The sequence below is a fragment of the Helobdella robusta genome (assembly GCF_000326865.2).
Source record: "Helobdella robusta unplaced genomic scaffold HELROscaffold_58, whole genome shotgun sequence".
NCBI lineage: Eukaryota > Metazoa > Annelida > Clitellata > Rhynchobdellida > Glossiphoniidae > Helobdella > Helobdella robusta.
Genome location: NW_008705317.1, coordinates 573,835 through 593,943, shown reverse-complemented (window position 1 = coordinate 593,943; position 20,109 = coordinate 573,835). Strand labels below are relative to the sequence as shown.

The window sequence follows — 20,109 nt, the reverse complement described above, 5'->3', positions numbered from 1 at the left end:
AAGAAGTTTTTCATTTTTTTGACATTTTGACTCCGATAGCTCAAAAAATTCAATACAGATTTTAACGAAATTTTGTGATTTATTTGTGACTATAAGGTACTTCTAAAATAACAAAAAATATTTATTTATTTTGCGATAGATTTTGAGCTACGCTGATTTGAAATCGGTGAAATTTTCAAAAAATTCATTTTTTTCTAGATTTTTTGTTCAAAATATCCTTTGATTCGAGACAATAACATTTATTTTTTTTGTTATTACATTGTTTCACTGATATGCACAAAAAATTTCATCAAGATATGTTGGCTAGTTCAAGAGATATAGCGTTCTACGTAGGTACAAGTTTTGAAAAAAATCGCTCAAAAATTTGAGGATGCTGTCACAAAAATCTTCATAACTTGAAAAATAATTGAAATTTTTTTATAAAAATTTTATTTTGTCGATGAAATACATTGAGGTACTTACTGTTCAAATTTTAAAAAAATCGGAGATGGTCGGGCGTGGACCATGGTTCAAGTTGACAGAGAATGACCCTTCTATTTGCTTTTTTTATCAATTTATTGACATTTAATTAAAAAATTTGTCTAAAGTTTAATAATAAAATACGATAGTAAGACGTTTGATCGTAAAAAATTAATAAAAAGTCAATTACTACAAAAAAAGTTTAATGTTTACGTGTTTAATTCCATAGAACTAAGAAAAATTATGAAGCAGTTAACAATTATTATGCCATATCCATTATATCCATGGTGAAGTACCATAAATAATGCAGTAATTTTTAAAATCTACCGAATTTGATAGCAGTTGTGAAAATTGCTATAACGAACGCTATATTAAGTTTTCATCTTATTACTAATATATATAATTTGAAAACTTTATACTATTCTAAGTTTAATAAAATTAATAATGATGACAAGAATTTGGTTAAAAATATTAGAAGTATCAACAAATACGCAACTACTGTTGTAAAATGCGTGAAAAACGATTCACACATGTTGTACTGTTGGAGCTTGTATCCGTCACTGCAAAAACATTGCCATGTATCTTAACCGTCAGACCACAGTTTATAATCATATTGACTGTTTTCATATTCACACAAATAGAATGTTTAAAATTCGTGAACGTACACAATTTTTTTTTGTTAGAGTTTAGGTTGAGCTTTAATGGGCGTCGGTGATTCTGTTTGATCCTTCTATACTGGAGATGGAGACTTTTACTTGTTTTTTAACAATTTTTATTAACTTACTATCGTTTTGCGAACAGCTCTTCCTAAAGAACTTTTAATAAATAAATTTTCGATAATCGATTAGTATTAAAAATTATTACTTTTGTCTACAAACGATACCTTTAATTCTCGTTTCTATCTGCCCTTATGTTAATTTTGAATGCTAATTTTAATGGACATTTTTCATGTGCATATTCCTTCACTGTTGGAAACGAAGTTCAAAACAACAAAAATCTGCCATAATTATTTTGTGGAATTTCATCAAATTGATAATGTGATTCAGCATTCAATTAATCTTCTGGTTTGTTTTTCGAATTGCAATTGGAACATGTACCTACTCGTTAATGACTGAACCAAATTTTCATGGACATGATCACAGCAAGAAATACAAATCATAAAAAAATATTTTATTTGTTAAATATATTATGAAGCTTTTGAAAAATTTTAAAAAGTTGATTTTTTGGGAAATTTTATTAAGCGAATTTTTAAGTTCTTTGCTAATTAACAAATTGAGATTTTGTATGACGTAATTTGAAAGTTTTGTTACGAACAAAACAAAACGTATAAAATTTTTAATTATGATAAAATTATTAATTTTAATTTTTTTTGCAAGTAATAGAACATTTTTTTCTTATTAACACATTCTTTTTTTCAGAGTCATAGACAAGGTGGGAGGTTTGGGGCTGAAGGTCCCGTTGAAAATGAAAAATTTAGCTGGTCTTAAACTAAATCCGTACATAGATTAGTAAAAATTTTGACTGAAAACTAATTCAGCTCATTCCCACAACAATAAAATCAAAACAAACCTCGCATGAAATAGTGGATTAAATAGCGAAATTTGTAAAAACAGCTTTTTTAAACAAATTTAAGCTCCTTCCCAAAGGAGATTTCTGGCTACACAACTGTTTTTCATATACACTTACAAAATTTTTCAACATAACTAATTTTCCTTACATCGCAGATGTGTCTATTCAAGAAGAATTTAATTTATCGTTTTACGATGGAGCAAATAAGCCGGTCGATTCAGACGAAATCAATGGAAAAGTAGTTGCTTAAAAGTTTCTTTTATTGATTTATTGTTGTACAAATATTTCTGAACTAACAAATTTCATTGTGACACAAATTTAAACTTTTAAATCAAAAACTCAATTTTTTATTAGGTTCAAAAATATCCAAATTTCTGACTTGTTGGTAAGAAATTACTGCACAATGCACATGAGCAAAATTCATATCTTATAATTTTTTTACTCAACATTGAAAAAACATGTTGACTTCAATTAAAAAATAATCTTTATTTTAAAAAATTTTTAAACTCATAAATGTTTTTCTGAAATTTAGCAAACAATATTTTCAAGTAATTTATTATTGAAAGTTGAAGCAGTACGTTTCATTGAAACAAAATATATGACTGGTCAAAGAAGAAATAAATAAATTGGTTATGATAGAGGAAAAAAAATATTTGAAATATTCAAAAGACAACTTTGAAATCAGTATCGATGTGATAAGTAACTGCAGAGTGTTGGTCAAGTGAATCTCCAGGCGTCTAAGATGATCTGGTCATGTTGAAAAAAAAAAAAATTTTGGATGGGTATCTGGCTGTTTGACAAAAATTATAAAAGGAAAAAAGCCGGAGTTATGAAACAGCCGAGTTTATTACTAGAGATGTTAAAAAATAAACTGATATAAGTAAAATTAGAACGGAAAATGGTTGGGTAATGAAATTTTTAATAAAGAGGTCCCTGGAATGGCCGTTTCAGACATTTTTATGGCTAGTCTCAAGATGAACCGAAATTTATTTTATTAAAGAATGATGATGACGACGTATCTCAAAACCTGTCTTTTAGCAAAAAAAACAATAAAAAAGCGTTTATTAAACATTGTTTAAACGACGTTTCAAAACTAATTAAATTTTAAAAATTTTAAAAGTATTTCAGTTTTATTACAAATTAAAACCACAGAACCACACTTCTCTGAAGATTCAATTCATCAATAATAACAACACGCAGTTTCAAGTGTTTCTGCGTTTGAGCAGGTGATTTTTTCATCATCGAGTTTTTAATGTCATAATTTAAAAAATCAATGTCAATTTAGTTTAGCTTTTCAATTTTCAAGGAAAATATTGGCGAGCAACTTTGCCGTCTACATTGTTGGTGAACATCACAAGCGCAAGAATGTTCATAAACTGGTAATTTGACTTTTATGTTTAAAAAAATGTTATAAATAGCCTGCTCATAACTATCTGGAAAAACATTTTTTTGTTAACTTGTATCAAGTCAAATCTTTTGGATTTTTTAAGGAAGTTTACGTGGGCAGTGGAACTCCGTAAATATTATTTATTTGGATTTGGCGATAACCTTTGATAAAGTGCCACATAATCGACTCGTCAAAAATGTACAGACATGTGGGTTATCTGGAAGTTTGCTTTAATGGATTACTAATTGGCTGAAGTACAGAAGGCAACAAGTGGCAAATTGGATTAGCATCACAAGTGGAGTTTCTGAAAGTTCGGTTGTGGGCCTCCTACTATTTGGTATCTACATTAATGATATCGACTCTTGCATAATGTCAAAAATATTAAAATTTGCTGACGACACAAAGCTGTGTGCATTAGTCAACAACGAGGAAGATGCGTAAGTACTAAGACTTGAAGATTTGACAAGATTATACAAATGGTTTGAAGATTGGCAAATGCTATTTAACATAGACAAATTAAAGTTTTTCATATGTTAAGAAAAAACAAAGGCTTTCATATCAACTGGGCAGAAGAAGAAAGGGACCTCGAAATCACCATTCATAAAAGCACGATAACATCAAGACAATGTACTTTGTCAGCAGCCAAATCAAATACTTGGATGTATTAAAATAACGGTGGTAAACAGAGAGAAGTCGATCATTATAAACTTGTATAAAACATTAGTTTGCCCTCGACTACTGTTCACAGATTTGGAGTATAGATCTGCCAAACGACAAACATTTTTGAACGGGCACAGCGTAGAGCAACAAAAATGATCAAAGAAGTTGAAAATCTTGAATATAGAAAGAGACTGAAAGAATGCGGATTAACAACACTAGAAAGTAGAAAATGCAGAAGAGATCTGATTCAGGCATATAAGTTTAGAACTGGAAAAGAAAACACCGTTCATCAGGTTTTTTCAACTAGAAAAAAGGAAAGGATTAAGAGGTCATAGATACTAGCTCTTAAGGAAGACAGAAAATCCAATAAAGCAAAGATTCTTCAGCAGCAGAGTGGTAAACGCCTGTTAAGAACTGAGCAATGAAATTGTTTCAGTGGATTCAATCGACAATTTTAAAATCAAACTAGGAATTTTTCTTTTACTCTCAAATCTTCAAAAAAATTGCATGTATTAATAATTTTGCTGCTAATATACCTTTGCACATTTGAGTTTAAAATCACTTTTACAATTTCTAATAATAGTTTTAAAATATGTCAGTAAAGTTTTTAAAAAATTACTTACGCGTTATTTTATTTTAAATAATTCAATAAGATAAGAACATGAAAATTGGAAACAATTTTCAACTATAAATATAACTTTAGTAGATAAAAATAATTTGTCATTTTCCAAAAGAAATTAGATTGCCACTACCAAGGACACGTGGATGGCAATCAATCACAAGTGGCTGTCCTCTCACTGTGCTCCAGTGTCAAGTATTCAATTTCTTTCAAAGTTTTGAGAAAGAAATATTTTCTTTAAATTAATGGATGTTTGTTTCAGCGGTTTTTATCAAAAAGGCAATGAGGTTTTTGAAGTGATTTCCAAACAAAAAGGATCGTTGGATGCGGTTGTCGTGAAGAAAGTTGACGTTCCAAGATCATCATTTTGTGGTAAATTTGCTCCAAGATTTTTATTGAGAAAAGGAATTGTACGATACATTTTATGAAATGAGCCTAAACGGAAAAAATTGTAACATCATAATGTAATAATGATTAAAATGTTAAATAGCAATGATTACATTTTCAAATGCTCAGGAGTTCGTAACACTTTGATGGCAAGTAGACAAAACTTGAAAAATGTAAAGAAGGTGAGAAGTTGACGGAAAAATACTTTTGAATATTTTTACAAAAAAACATTATTCAAAAAAAGCTGGTCACAATTGAAAGAAATGTTACAGCCACACTTGACAGAGAAATCAGAATTGTCAAGATATTTGTTGCTATCGACCATGAAGTTGTTAGTACAAAGTGTTTACGTTTCAGGTCATATTTATTCTTTCTGTTTAATTGTTAACTGTTTTTCTGTCTGTTTTGTTTGTTTATCTGTTGGTCATTGTGTTCGTATGTTCATCAGTCTATACATTCCTCCATCCACCAATCTTTTTATGAATTTATCTAGTTATTTTATTTGACTTCATAACTTCGTATAGGGGTAATAGCATATTAGAGTATAATGAACTTTTTTGATTTTTTGAAAAACTGTAAGTAAGATCATGATGGTAAGATTGATTTAAGTTTTCAAATATACTGTTGATTATTTCAATTGTTCATTTGATTTAAAACTGTTTACACTAATTTTCACAAATTTTGTCAAAAATATTTAAACAAACTCAATTGTTTTAGTTGTCATCATTTGACGACGTCTTATCATCTATTAACTTCTTTTCCATGCAGTACTCGTTTTTCCAATCTGATGCGAACTTCACGACAAATTATCTACTGAATGCGTTCACTTCTGCAAGTTTGGTTGGTATTTATTTTTCGAGTTTTGCGACAAAATACACTTTGAATTTTTAAAAAAAATTTTTATTCCTGTACATCATTTAAAAATCAACAGTACTATCAAGAACAAGACATTTTGATAACTATTGCAGCTCTAGAAATTTGGGGTGTTCCAAACATAGTATTGAAACCAACAGCTACTCAGCATGATTTATTGGATTTATTTGAGCGGTATAACGAAAGAGAAATAATATCCAATTTTATCGGAATAGACACTTCAATGCTTGTTACGTTAGTGCCTATTGACTCAATTCACGTATTTTTAAAATAATTTCATATAAAACAAACTAAATATTTAATAGGAGAAAGATATTCATGAATCAGGTGGTAGGACTTGCAAGTAAAAAATCAATGTGTTCATATGGTTCAGCTTTTTGGATTTCAGTAAATACTTATTTCAAACAATAATTAAACACTAAATCGACACTTCAAAAAAGAAAATCATACTAACAAGAATCATTATAAAAACCATTCAATTAATTTTTCATCCATGCACGTCTACATTAATATGATTTATGGCTATCCTATATATAAAAAGTGATAAGCAGCATTTTTGACATAATTTACTTTTCTACTATAAAAAAAGTTAAAATCGCTTTTAGCCAGAAAAAAAATTGACCGTGGTGTGTGGGGAAAATATGTTACGCAAGCGCCAGAACTGATTTGCAAATTTCGAACTGTCAATTTCGATGTCGAAGATGCACCACAAACTGGAAGGCCGATAGAAGCTGATAAAAACACGACAGCGGCATTAGTTGGTGCAAATAACAACACGTGAGATATTCGAAAAGTTAAATTTAATGACCACTTGCTTGAAAAGCCTGGGTTTAAACAAAAACCTTGTTACATGGGTTCCAGGGTTCCACTGATATAATGCCCAAAGCTTTGACAGCTCAAATCGAATGCGCAGCCTCACCCACCATATTCTTCAGATCTTTTGTCTCTGGATTATTATTTGCTTTGGTCGCTGCAAAATTTTTTGAACGTTAAAAGGTGTATTTCAAAAGAAAAGGCCAAAAATCACCTGAATTAGTGTTTCGCCAGCAATTACCAAAAGTTTTAGGAGTGTGAAATCATGTTAATACCAGACAGATGGCAAATGGTGTTGGATCAGATTAGCCAATATAAAATTTATTAAAATATTTATTCGTTATACAAAAATTATCTTAATTTTTTATCAAAAAAATTAAAGTTACTTTCCGAAAAACCTAATAAATTAACGGTGAAAAATTCAGACTTAGTTATTATATGATTTTTTTACAGAAATTAGAATTTTATTTATTAGTATATTAATTAGAAAAACATTTAAACGTTTTTATCAGTTGCTCTATTATGCGATTTCCAAACTTTTGTATTACAAATTTATAGTCTTCAGTTATGTTAAGGGCATTTATCAATGAATTTTGTTTATCTTATACAAAAGAAAAATATACTACAGACATGAACATTTTGAAAAGCAACCTGTCACTGGTAATAAACGTTAAAACTACTGAACAAATGCAGACTATTCAAGGAATCTTCATAGCCTCAGTAATTATCGCGCACGAATTAGGTCACGTATTTGGAATGGAACATGATAACGACGTTCTTGGTTGCGTGTGCAGCAAGGAGCCGTGCATTATGAATAAATATAATCCGTAAGTTTTTTAACAAAACTTTTCTACTTTGTATTCAATTTTTGCTTTTAAGAGAAATGTTTCACAAAAAGTTATCAACTGAGTAACAGCGTTTTGTCAAAAAAATTGTTGTAACTTGCACGATCATCAAGTTGTTCGACCTACCGGTCGATCATTATTTCTGATAGATAAACGCAGCTGCTTCAAACAGAGATTTGTTTAAACGTTTATTTGAATGCCAACACTGAATTATGTAATAGTAAATTAATTACGCTCGATGTAGCACGATCCTCAATAATAATTCACAGCGGAACTCCATAACCCAACAGCTACAACCTCGCCATTTTTGCAACGCGAACTGTATTTATAAATCAGTAGTTTTATACAGATTATTCATTGCTACATAGATAACAAATAGCAAAGGTAACAGCGATAATAACAATCAATTGAAATTAATTATAAAGCATAATTTGACCATTCCAACGGTTATAACAATATAAATTAAGTGTTTACAGTGGAGAAAATTGCTTAAAAATTTGAAGTTGAATTAATTGGAATGGTTTCCTAAATTTATCATTGTTTTTTATTGATTTTCTCGACTTTGAAAATAACAGCTATCCGCATTAATGAATGTTGAATACAGTTCGTAAAAATATTTATGACCTATAATATTGAAAACATGCATGCATATGAAGGCCTGCTGCCTCAAATTCATAAGTTTCGTGAAATGAAATGAAATAATTCCCCGTCTGAACGATCAAAGCCAGGGTTCTTTGGGGTTTCCTTCTCCGCTCTACCTTCTTAGCGATTTATATTTTTTTGATAATGACGTTTTTAACAGTTATGCGACCCTTTTTTCAATATGTAGAAAATGTGCATCTGCTTATTTCTGTTCGTCAAAAATGTTGCTCAACAATATTTATTTATCAGAGGCTTCGGACAGTTATTCGTTTAACAACTCAAATAAAAAAAAATCTTTTTAAACATTCTTCAGTTTTGACTTACTCAACTTAGAACAAAGTTTCAAAAATTTGCAATTTAACTTCAAACATGTTTTATTGTGAATACAGTTAAATTGGTTTTAAATAACCCAAAGAGAAAGTAACACAACAGTCGAAATGACTTGGTCCAGTTGTTCAAAGGAGGTGCTCAACCAAACCTACCATATACACCAATGTCTTTTCGAGAAAGATGCATCGTTCGATTTGGTCCCTGCCAGATGTGGAAACGGATTAACTGATGATGGGGAAGATTGTGACTGCGGTTCATTCAAAGCGGAAGTGAGCTTATAACATTAAATTATCATATGTTTGAATTTTCTTAACGGAATATTTGCTGCTCAAAAATAATTCGACGAATCAAAAATGGCCGAGTGCACTAAATATAAAGAATGAAAAAATAATTCAAACAACCAGATCTGTTCAAGGCAGTGCTGCAACACAACAACTTGCATGTTTACTCCAGGCTCGGAATGTGCCACAGGACTGTGTTGTGACTTCAACACATGCAAGGTGTCTGTTTGATAGTTTTTGAATTACTAAATATTTTGTTTCAAACCAACACTATCAGATATTCTAATAATAGATGGCTGAAAAATGAAAACTATACTATATATATTTTTCCAAACATCGAGACGAATTTATTTATTAATTTAGAAAAATTCATAAAATATTTGTATTTTTTGAACTTGATAAGCTCAAACTCGCCGGAGAGATTTGCAGAGAGGTGAAAGATGAATGCGACATTGAAGATAAATGCAGTGGAACATCAAATCTCTGCATAGATTTATATAAACGAGATGGAACCATGTGCTTGGTGAGTTATTTTTTATTTTTTTATATACAGATTCACAATTTTGAATTACTTGAAAGATTCAGCATGTGACTGTGAAAACAATTCCCTTAAAACAACAACAACAAAATTTAAAACTTTTAGCCTACAAAATTTAGCTAAATTAAATTAAATTTTACAGACGAAAACTACTTTAGACAATGTTTCAGGACAGAAGCTTTGAACAAAATGTAATGAAATTTTTATCCCGAAATTAACGACTGCTTTCTTCTATAAACAAAAATCTATAAATAACTAAATATAATTATATACATATATGTATATAACAGCATTTATTTATTGTTTTGAAAAATATGAACATAATTCATGTATTAACAAATTGAAATTGGCGAGGCCAATCACTAAACTGCTGCACAAACTATTTTTGTACAATATAATAAAAAATTACTTGATCAAGAATTTTAGATTCACCCGTAGCTCATTATTTTGAAACTCTTTCATCATCCGTTACAGGACCGATACTACTGTTACGGCGGCAAATGCCTATCACGAAGCAGGCAGTGCTCGTTGTTATGGAACGACCGAAAGACGGTGTCAGCTGGAAAAATATGCTACCTTCGGAACACATTACCAGACCACGAATGCTTCAATTGTAATTACGATTCAGCAAAAAAGATTGCTAAATCTTGTTCTGTCAGGTTTGTTTTTCATCTGTTTTTGTCAGTATATTTTTAATTTATTTGCATATATTTTTAAAATATTTGTAACAATTATTCCTTCTCAATGAATTACTTAGAGTTATCAACGATACACGCACAGACTCACACATTCACGTCGTCATTCAACGCATCACCCGCATTGCCGATGAGAGGGATCATTTGCATTCGAACCCAATCAGAGAGCATTTAATATTTTTCGTAAATCCTACGCTTTCCTTTGCGATTTTAAATTTAAATAAATACAGGGCATCGAACCGTAATTTTTTTCGGTTCAGTCAGCAAAACGAATTTCGTTTCGGTTACGGTTTTTGTTCCTGAAATAATATCGTTTTTTTTTGTTTACGGTTTCGCTCCGAAACTTAATTTTTTTAAAGCATAGTTTCTTAAACGCATGTAACGGACATACGGACATCCAACTATAACCAAAACCACAATGTCAATTTGAATTAAATTTTAGATTGTGAATAATAAGAAATCAATAAAAAATATGATTTTTAAATGTTGTCAGTATAAAAGGAAACGTTCCTAATATTTTTTTTTCAACAGATTAAAACAATCATTACAAAGATATTTTGAAATTACTTATATAAATATTAGATTGTTTCAAAAAAGATGAAAATTTCCTCTGATTATTAATATATCTTCTAAAATGTTTTTATTGAAACCACTTCTGTAGTCTCTGAGGATAAATTTTAATCTAAAAACAGATGCTTCCAGGCTCACTTGTGTAGCTGGTACTTCAAAATTTTGAAGATGATCGCACTTGATCTCTAATTTCTCCGATTATACTGGATTTCTCTTCTCTTCTTACTCAAATTATCGGCAAACTCAGTCGGAAAAACAAACGAAAAGAGAGATAACAAATTTTCAAAGATAATAAAAATTAACAAAATTTCCAAAGACGAAATATTATCTAAATATTTTTTTTCTAAATAATTTAAATATTTACCAAAAATTTTTTTTTTACTTTTTAGCATCGAACCGTTATTTGTTTCGTTTACGGTTTTCGGTTTCGGTTAAACTAGCCAACAGTATTTCGGTTCGGTTACGGTTTTTGTTTCGAGCAAAATTTCGGTTTTTAACGGTTTTCGGTTACGGTTCAGTTCCGGTTCAATGCCCTGAATAAACATTCCGGATTGTTTATTATCTATGCAGACTACGTAGTCTCTACGAACGCATCGGAATTACATCATGCGCCTCGCATCTGTTGTTTATCGTAATCGTGGACTTCTTTTTTTTTAATTTTCTGAAGAAACGGATGTATTTTTAAATGTCTATGTCTGATTTTTGTTCTTTCGGCATTTTAGTCCCTTGAAAAGTTCGTAGGCCCTAGGCACAGTGTCTAGTTGATGAAGCGGCCCTAAACGAAGGACCAGGTGCCACTAACTATTACACTACCATGCCACCCAATGTTTTATCATTATCTGAATTGTTTAATTACTCCGGCAGCAACAGATATTGTGGGAAATTGCTTTGTCATGTCAGTCATGCAAGCCTCTTGAACCAACACAGCCACGTACATAATGGTTTATCTTGCGTGTGCCCGATGTTATTTGTTAGACCTCTCGACAAACCTTTCTCCTACGTCCAGGATGGAACCAAATGCAAAACAAACAAGGTTAAAAAGTTAATATTTATCCACCAATCTTTGATTAATAAGAGGGTCTTCGTAGTCTATTAATTTATATTGTACGTTTGAAATTGCGTTGGCAAAATTATTCAACCAATAAAATAAATGTACTAATAATTATACGTTTTATTACATCACATTAACAACTTCTACAAACATTGTGAAATTTATTTTGTTATTGGATGCCGAGGTTAAATGCGAAACCAATCTTGTTGTGTTGTACAACAAAACATTGTTGTTGTTGTTGTTGCCCCTTCAGCCGATTTCCACCAGGTTCAGGTGAGGCCTGAGCCAATCAGCAACCGCCGTCGGGTTTTGCCACAGGTCTATTGTGGTGAGAACCCGTGAGGGCAGTTGGTGTCTATGCCGCTGCGGATCCTTCCCTTGTATCTGCCGAGGAAGATACAGTGGCCGGATCGAAGTTGATCCAGAGTTCTTCTTGTTGTTGGGGAAAAGATTTCCTCTAAGCCATCTATTGAGAGCAATGATGGAGGCCATCGATTGAGTAGTACGGAGGCATGGTATGACTCGGTGGCGGACTTAGCAGCCATGCCCCTGTATAGTGAACTTAAAGCTGCTTATAGTGTGGCACAGCTTTAAAAATGTTCCATAAATGTTGTAAATAGTGTTGTACATATATGAAACGAACTCTTATTTTGGTTTTTAAAACAAAACGTACTAGGACAATAAAAAAACATGAAACCTAAAATAATATCATAACCACAAGTTATGTTGATTTGATGATGACAATAAAATAAGAGAATTTGAAAGATTTACTGAAGAGACATGAAATTATGAGCATTTAGTATTTTAGTTTTCCAAATCTTGTAGTTTCTACTCTTTCGTTTCTTCTGTAAACTTCTGAAATTGAAATTATTTATAATTTTTTTTATCCAACAATATAATAAGCATAACAGTAAAAAAGATAATAATCTTAAATTTTGTAGCATTTTTTAATTGTTTTTGAAAAATTTATACAAAAAATATATAAATTATTTGATCTAATGAGAAATATTATCAGAATTAACGCTCAATATAATTTTAGCTTAAAATATTTAAAAAAATTGTATTTTTTTAAACTAGGTTTGTTATAAAAGAGAATGCATCAACAGAAATGATTTTTTCGGGGTGTTGGCTCCAACTCGCAAATCCTCCAGATGCTCAAGACTGTACAACTCATTCGACAGATTTATTTTTTATTTGTTTTGGCCATTTTACTCAATAATGTTTTAATTATTGATGGGCATGCTTTTTTCAAAGCTGAAATGAGGCATGTTTGTGAAAGTGCATCAGTAGCATGTGCTGAAAGTTGATACTCATTCAAAGTTTAACATCAGACTATTAATTCTTTTTTTCAATTTAAATAAACGTTTGTTTTTTTACACAATATTTGTAACCAAAAAATTTTAAATAATTTTACCGTCAGCAAATTTTGTTTTAAATCGAAGTTTATCATGTTCAACCGCTCAAGTTTAAAGCGTCAACAGTCCCTTGAACTATGCAAGCAGGCAGGTTGGCAGTGAAATTGAGGGCCACCTAAGAACCAAGGACAACGTACCGGGTATTGGTTTTTTTTGTGGTAGAGATTGAACTGAATGGTCGATGATTTTATTTTTTATTTTATTTATTTATTCACAAAACCAGAGGGCTAAAAAACCACTTATCCGGTAAGAAAAATGAAAAAAAATGTTCGAAAAATGAATCGTACGTCTATGAATTAAGTAAAAACATAGGATAATAACAGAGATCGATGCACAATGATCGTAATGAATAATGAAAAAGTTTATAGTCAAACATAGAAGATAACTTCATAACTTAAAAAATGTACTACTGATATTATAATTGGTAAATGATATGACAGTTTTAGCCAACAGAGTTAGTTAGGCATATATGTAAATATTAAACGTAATTTAACAATAAATCACATTATAATTAAAAATCTATTTAAATCAATAGTGAGTAAATGATTTTTGAAGACAGCAAGTGAAGTTGAAGACACTACGTCTGCCGGCAATGCATTCCACACTCGGATAATCCGGATACAGTATAAATATTTTGTTACGTTGTCTCCAGCGTTGAAATCTTGCAGTCGACATGGGTGACCGCGAGTTGACAGATAATGTGAAGGGATGAAAAAACCATTTAAATCTGTGTTGATGAGGTTGTGTAATATTTTGCACAGCAAGCACAAATCAAGAACCAATATACGCCGCTCAAGTGTTTGTAGTCCTACCGCTTGCAATCTAGACAAATATGGAAGATGACGAATTGACGGAATGAATTTGGTAAATCTTCTCTGAACATTTTCAATCTTGGTTATTTGATATTTGTAGTGCGGATTCCATAACGGTGAGCAGTATTCAAGTAGAGGACGTACATAACTGCAAAAAGTAGATCCTTATTCTTAGATGTGAAACATTTGACGATTAAGCCAGCGCGGGAAGAAGCCTTGTGAGTGATGTTGTTGATATGCGCATTAAAGTTGAATTTGCTGTCCACTATCACACCAAGACCTCTGAAGTCATTTGTACAACTGAGAAGATGTTGATCTATATAATATTGATGTGGAACTAATGTTGATCTCGAAGATGGAAGAAATGAGCAATGACAGCATTTACTCGGAGAGAGTGGCAACTGCCATTTGATACTCCAAGCTGTTATATCGTTGATGGCCTGTTGAAGTTGAACTGAGTTGGATTTAACATCGTCAGCGAATAGCAAACTTGAAACTGAAATAGATAAAATGCGTTCAACAATGTCGTTAATGAAGACAATGAATAGAGTTGGACCCAAGACACTGCCTTGGGGGACACCACTGGTAACCGATGCTGAATTGGATAATTTGTTTTGAATTCTAACAAGCTGGGAACGTTGAGACAAGAAGTCCGACAGCCAGGCAAGCAGATTACCAGATATTCCATAGAATATCAATTTTCCGACCAGTTTCGAGTGTGTCACAGAATCGAAAGCTTTTTGGAAATCGAGGTAAATGGTGTCACAGCCTTCTTTGTTCTGACGAAGTGATATCCAGTCGCTGTAAAATTGCATTAAGTTGGTGCAGGTTGATCTACCAGGTAGAAAACCATGTTGAAAATGCGTAATTAGTTTGTTTTCTAAAAGAAAGGATAATATTACTTTGTTTTTAATCTTTTCCATTGCTCTACAACTTGAACTCGTGAGTGAAATAGGTCGGTAGTTGCTGGGGTGGTTTGTGGGACCCTTTTTATGAATGGGAGTAACAATAGCAGATTTCCATTTAGTTGGTAGCTGGTTATTTCTAAATGATAGATCAAAAATATGACATAATGGAACTGATAGGTTAGATGCACACATCTTCAGGACAACATTCGGTATACCATGAATTTTAATGAATAAGTTTTCTGCTCTGTCTACCCTTATCGACAATAATACGCTATAAGAATCCGACAATTTTTGTAAGCAATTTATTTGTTTATTATTATAAAGTAAAAAAAAACATTAAACAAACAACTGATACAAAAAAAAAAACAATTTTTTTTGTATTTGTAATTTTTTTAAAACCTTTTAATTTTTTTTTATTATTTCATTTCAATGTAACGTTATTATGCAGTTGTACATTAATTATCAATAACATTTTATCTATATTGCGAATACTGATATAGGTATGTGTGTCTGTGTTGTTATCTGTCTGTGTGTGCAATTGTGTGTGTATTTGTATGTGTGTGTATTTGTATGTGTGTGTATTTGTATCTGTCTGTATGCGTGTGTGTTTGTGTATGTATGTGTTTGTATGTGTCTGTATATGTGTGTGTGTGTTTGTACGTGTCTGTATATGGGTATGTGCGTGTTTGTGTGTGTATATATAAACTAAATAATATCCAAAAAGCAACCAAGATTACAAAAAAGCTTTTTAAATGCTGAACGCACATTTCATGAAAAGGTTAATTAAGTTTCATTATTAATTTAAGTTTCTTCAAAAACAACAACAATACAGATGAATAACAATAAAAATAAACAAAAACAATAATAATAATAATACGTTCAAAACGATAGTTGTAATAAAAATAGTCATTTCATATTATTTTCATGATAATTATTTTTACTATTATATTTATTATTATTTAAGCAACAATTATTAACAATAAAATAGTGTGAAACACCTGCATATATATACATACGATATATATGAATAGATATATACATACATATACATATGTATTATATATATATGTATATATACATACACATATATATGTAAATATATATATATATATATATGTATATATATATATATATACGTAAAATTTTTTGGTTATTAATACTGAATGGTAGAAAGTTAGTCACAGTATCATCACTTAATATCTTTACATTTTTACAAAATAAAATTACATATATATATATATATATATATATATATATATATATAGATATATATATATATATATATATATATATATATATATATAATGTGCTGGTTAAAGACCATAATTGATGCAGTAATTTATGAAATCTACCGAATTTCTAGCGTTGGATAGTTTTAATTACATTTCTCAATATTTCCAACCAAATTTCTTGTCGTCATTATATATTTTATAAAAGTTAGAATAATATACAGGGTTAGAAATATTGATAAAATTCAAAATAAACATATTTTAATAATTTTTTTAGTTGAATTTTAACAAACTAAACGTTTTCCAAAAAACTTTAGTGAGAAAAATCGAGAAAACGAACTACAAACATATTAACGCCAAACATTCGGTAGAATTTATAGAATATTGTAAAAAATTATGGTCTTTTACCAACACACATATATATATATCTACATATAGTGACTAGATTTGCGAGCCTTTGCACAATGATTAGGTATGTAAGAAAGAAATCAGATTCTGTTTGTGTGTGTGTTTGTGTATGTGTGATTGTTTGTATGTCTACCCATCTGTATGTGTGTTTGTGCGTTTTTGTTTGATTGCATTTACATATGTGTTGCTTTATGTAAGTGTGTGTGTGTGTGATGTGTGATGTGTGTGTGTGTGTGTGTGTGTGTGTGTGTGTGTGTGTGTGTGTGTGTGTGTGTGTGTAATATCGTGGTGTAATGAACATACATTTGTTGTACGTTCATACAATGTAAAGTTATTAATAATTACATGATAAGAGTACAAACGAGTTAAAAGAAGACCATAGTTATTTCGTTGAACGAATGATTACATATTAACTAGTTGATACCTTGAAACAGCAAACAGATCTGCTTTATGTTGTGAACACTGACATGAACCACATTTATGTAACAAGACAAAGTAAGTTGATAATAACAGTAAAAATAATAATAATATTTAAGTTAAATTTAGAATCTGAAATGCTTTAGCTATGCAAATATTAATAATTAATCGTTCAAAAAATTGTAGCAAATTCATTTTTCTTGCTTTCTCTGTTAACAGTATGTTGAACAACAACTGAATAAATAAATATATAAATAAATAAATAAAAACACAATTGAATGAATAAATAAAAAAATTAGACTAACATATTTTGGCAATAATGAAAATGAAAAGATTATTTTAAAAATTTAATTAACTTTTGATTGTACGCTTATATCTTATACCAATATGCCGATATAATATCATCTTGTAGGATGAGATTTACATGTGCAACATATGAAGATGTACAATGAAATACCAACTAAGGATTTGTTGAATGATGTCACACCTTTTTCCCCATGTTTACACATGAATGCATTAATTTTTCACGCATATCCAACATTTACTCCATTCAAAATAGACAACAACTATAGTTCAAATTTCAGTACTTATTTTGGGTTTTTCTAAATGAATGCAACGAAAAAAAAACTATTTTATACATACTCCTACCTAATGAAATGAAATGAAATGATAAAAGAGAATTTAGAAAACCAAAAAAATTCGCAAACCTATAGCAACAACAGCAACACTATCTCTCTCTCTCTCTCTCTCTCTTTTTCTCTCTCTCACACAAAACACCACACACACACACACACACACACACACACACACACACACACACACACACACACATGTATACACAAGCCCACACACACACACACACACACACACACACACACACACGAACAAATGCAAATACTGAACATGCACACATTTCAACACAAGACATTTTAAAGAAATATTTATACATTATTAAGTTTATCATAAATGCTTAAATAATCAATCAATCAATCAACCATACAACCAACCAACCAATCAATCAACCAACCAGCCAGCCAACCAATCAACCAGCCAATCAATCAATCAATCAATCAATCAATCAATCAATCAATCAATCAATCAATCAATCAATCAATCAATCAATCAATCAATCAATCAATCAATCAATCAATCAATCAATCAATCAATCAATCAATCAAAATCAATCAATCAATCAATCAATCAATCAATCAATCAATCAATCAATCAATCACATAATTAATTGAAAAAGTAATAATTTGTTGAACACTGACGAGTAGCTACCACGCACGTAAGTCGATCAGTAAGGTGCAAATCGCTGGTAGGCTCCCCTGTAAATTGCCGTCTAAAGGGGGAAATTTTTTTATATTTTTCAATTAACGATTTTCGAAAAATTATTCTTAAATTAGTATCATCATTATTGTTATTACCACTATTATAATTATTATTAATTATTATTATTATTATTATTTATTATCATTAATTATTATCACAATCTTCATCATTAACGCCAGAAACCATACATCGCCACCAATCATTTTCATCAAAATTTTTGTCATCTGTAAAAAAAACCAGCCGTCCTATATAAGTTTTGAGATTGAAATTTGTTTGGCTGTCATTATCCCGTCTAGGATCGTATCGTATCGTAATATTATTTGAATCGTTTCGGGATCGAAAATCATGAAAGATTTAATTTTACCAACCAACCCTCATCAACTTACCTAAACAACTTATTTTAACCAACATTTATGCCCGAAAAATCGCAATATTTTTTTAGAGAAACAAAGCAGAATATTAGTGAAATTAACATACTACATTTACAATCAGCCGGAAATTAACATAATTTATTCACAATCAGTCGAGAATTAACATAATTTATCTACCATTGGCCAAAAAAACATAGTTTATTCGCAATCAGTCGAGAATTGACATAATTTATTCACAATCGGGCCAAAAATTAACATAATTTATTCACAAACAGTTAAGAATTGACATAATTTATCTAAAATCAGCCTTAAATTTCCATAATTTATTCACAATCAGTCAAAAATTGAGTAACAGCCAACCCCATATCCAGTTATCGGGCCAATGGTGTGGCCCAAATATGGGTCACCGATCTCCCTGCTGATTGCCGTGGCAACAAGTGACGGCCTAGATAAATTCATAAAATTAATATTTATTTGATTATTATTAATTATTATTAAATTATTATTAAATTATTAACATTATTATTATTATTATTTACGATATTAATAAAAGCGGTTGTCGTCAAAACCAATTCAAGTCAAAATCAAATTTTAAATCGAAAATATTTTTCGTGGAGAACTTGCCCGCTGGATGGATTGATGGCTGAACCAGGCATGGCCGTCAAACGCGGTTGATTCAGTGAGGTTGAGTTAAAAGACTGTGTGTGAGTGTGTGTGTGTGTGTGTGTGTGTGTGTGTGTGTGGTGTGTATATCTATGTGTAAGAATGTGTTTGTGTGTGTGTGGATATGAGTGTGTGTTTGTCTGTATATATGTGTGTAAAAGTGTGTGCGTGTGAGTTTGTAAATGTTTGTGTGTGTTTGTGTGTGTGGTACGTGTATGTATGCGTGTGTGTGCACATTTGAGCCTTATTAGCCTGTCGGTATGTGTGTGGGTGTGTGTGTGTTGTGTGTGTGTCTAATTAATGAACGAGTAGGTTAATAAATCATTTTCAATAGCGTGTGTTTTAATTAACATTCAACATAAATTATTTTTTTGTGATTTTTAACAATATCCGCCTTATTTATAAAATAATATTGTTAAAAACTCCTCTATGTTACTATTATAATTGTTATGTTATGAAAATTATAACAAATGAACAAACTTGAAGTCTGTCAGGTGCGTAGGTAGCTGTCAGAATCTGGTCTTGGTACAATGTTCTGTTGGTGTTGGGAATGAGGTGGTGGTAGTTTTGGTGAAATCTCGTAATGTAATGTAATGTAATAATAATGTAATGATATTGATAATAATAATGATGATAATGTAATGATGATGTTATAACCAAAAAAGTATGGTGATGGTGATGCAATCTTTTTTTTATTTGATTTTTCATTTGGTTTTTATAATTTATGGTTTTATTTGATTTTATTTATTTTTTTTTTTAGAAATCTTCCAGGTCCAGAAACTGGTTCATTCAAACGCACGGTTGAGTTGGAAAATTTAAAATAAGTTCAGAAAAT

General features: G+C 30.6%; 2 protein-coding genes across 2 annotated transcripts in view; one reads left to right on the top strand and one right to left on the bottom strand.

Annotated features, from left to right (window-relative positions):
* Window positions 1–506, bottom strand: part of HELRODRAFT_179998 (hypothetical protein) — a gene marked incomplete at both ends in the record, with an annotated part of 3,006 nt that extends 2,500 nt beyond the window's left edge. The window contains 2 exons of the mRNA XM_009028768.1: window positions 101–102; window positions 463–506. Coding sequence (XP_009027016.1) covers window positions 101–102; window positions 463–506 — 46 coding nt within the window. The remainder of the gene's footprint in view (window positions 1–100; window positions 103–462) is intronic.
* Window positions 507–967: 461 nt separating this feature from the next.
* Window positions 968–6,228, top strand: HELRODRAFT_179997 (hypothetical protein; the record flags this gene model as incomplete). Its single annotated transcript, XM_009028767.1, has 11 exons — window positions 968–1,120; window positions 1,878–1,911; window positions 2,184–2,266; window positions 3,181–3,254; window positions 3,335–3,407; window positions 4,810–4,889; window positions 4,957–5,066; window positions 5,211–5,263; window positions 5,326–5,412; window positions 5,850–5,921; window positions 6,013–6,228. 11 exons carry the CDS (start codon window positions 968–970, stop codon window positions 6,226–6,228), a joined length of 1,035 nt encoding a protein of 344 aa, XP_009027015.1.
* Between the last annotated feature and the right edge of the window lie 13,881 nt (window positions 6,229–20,109).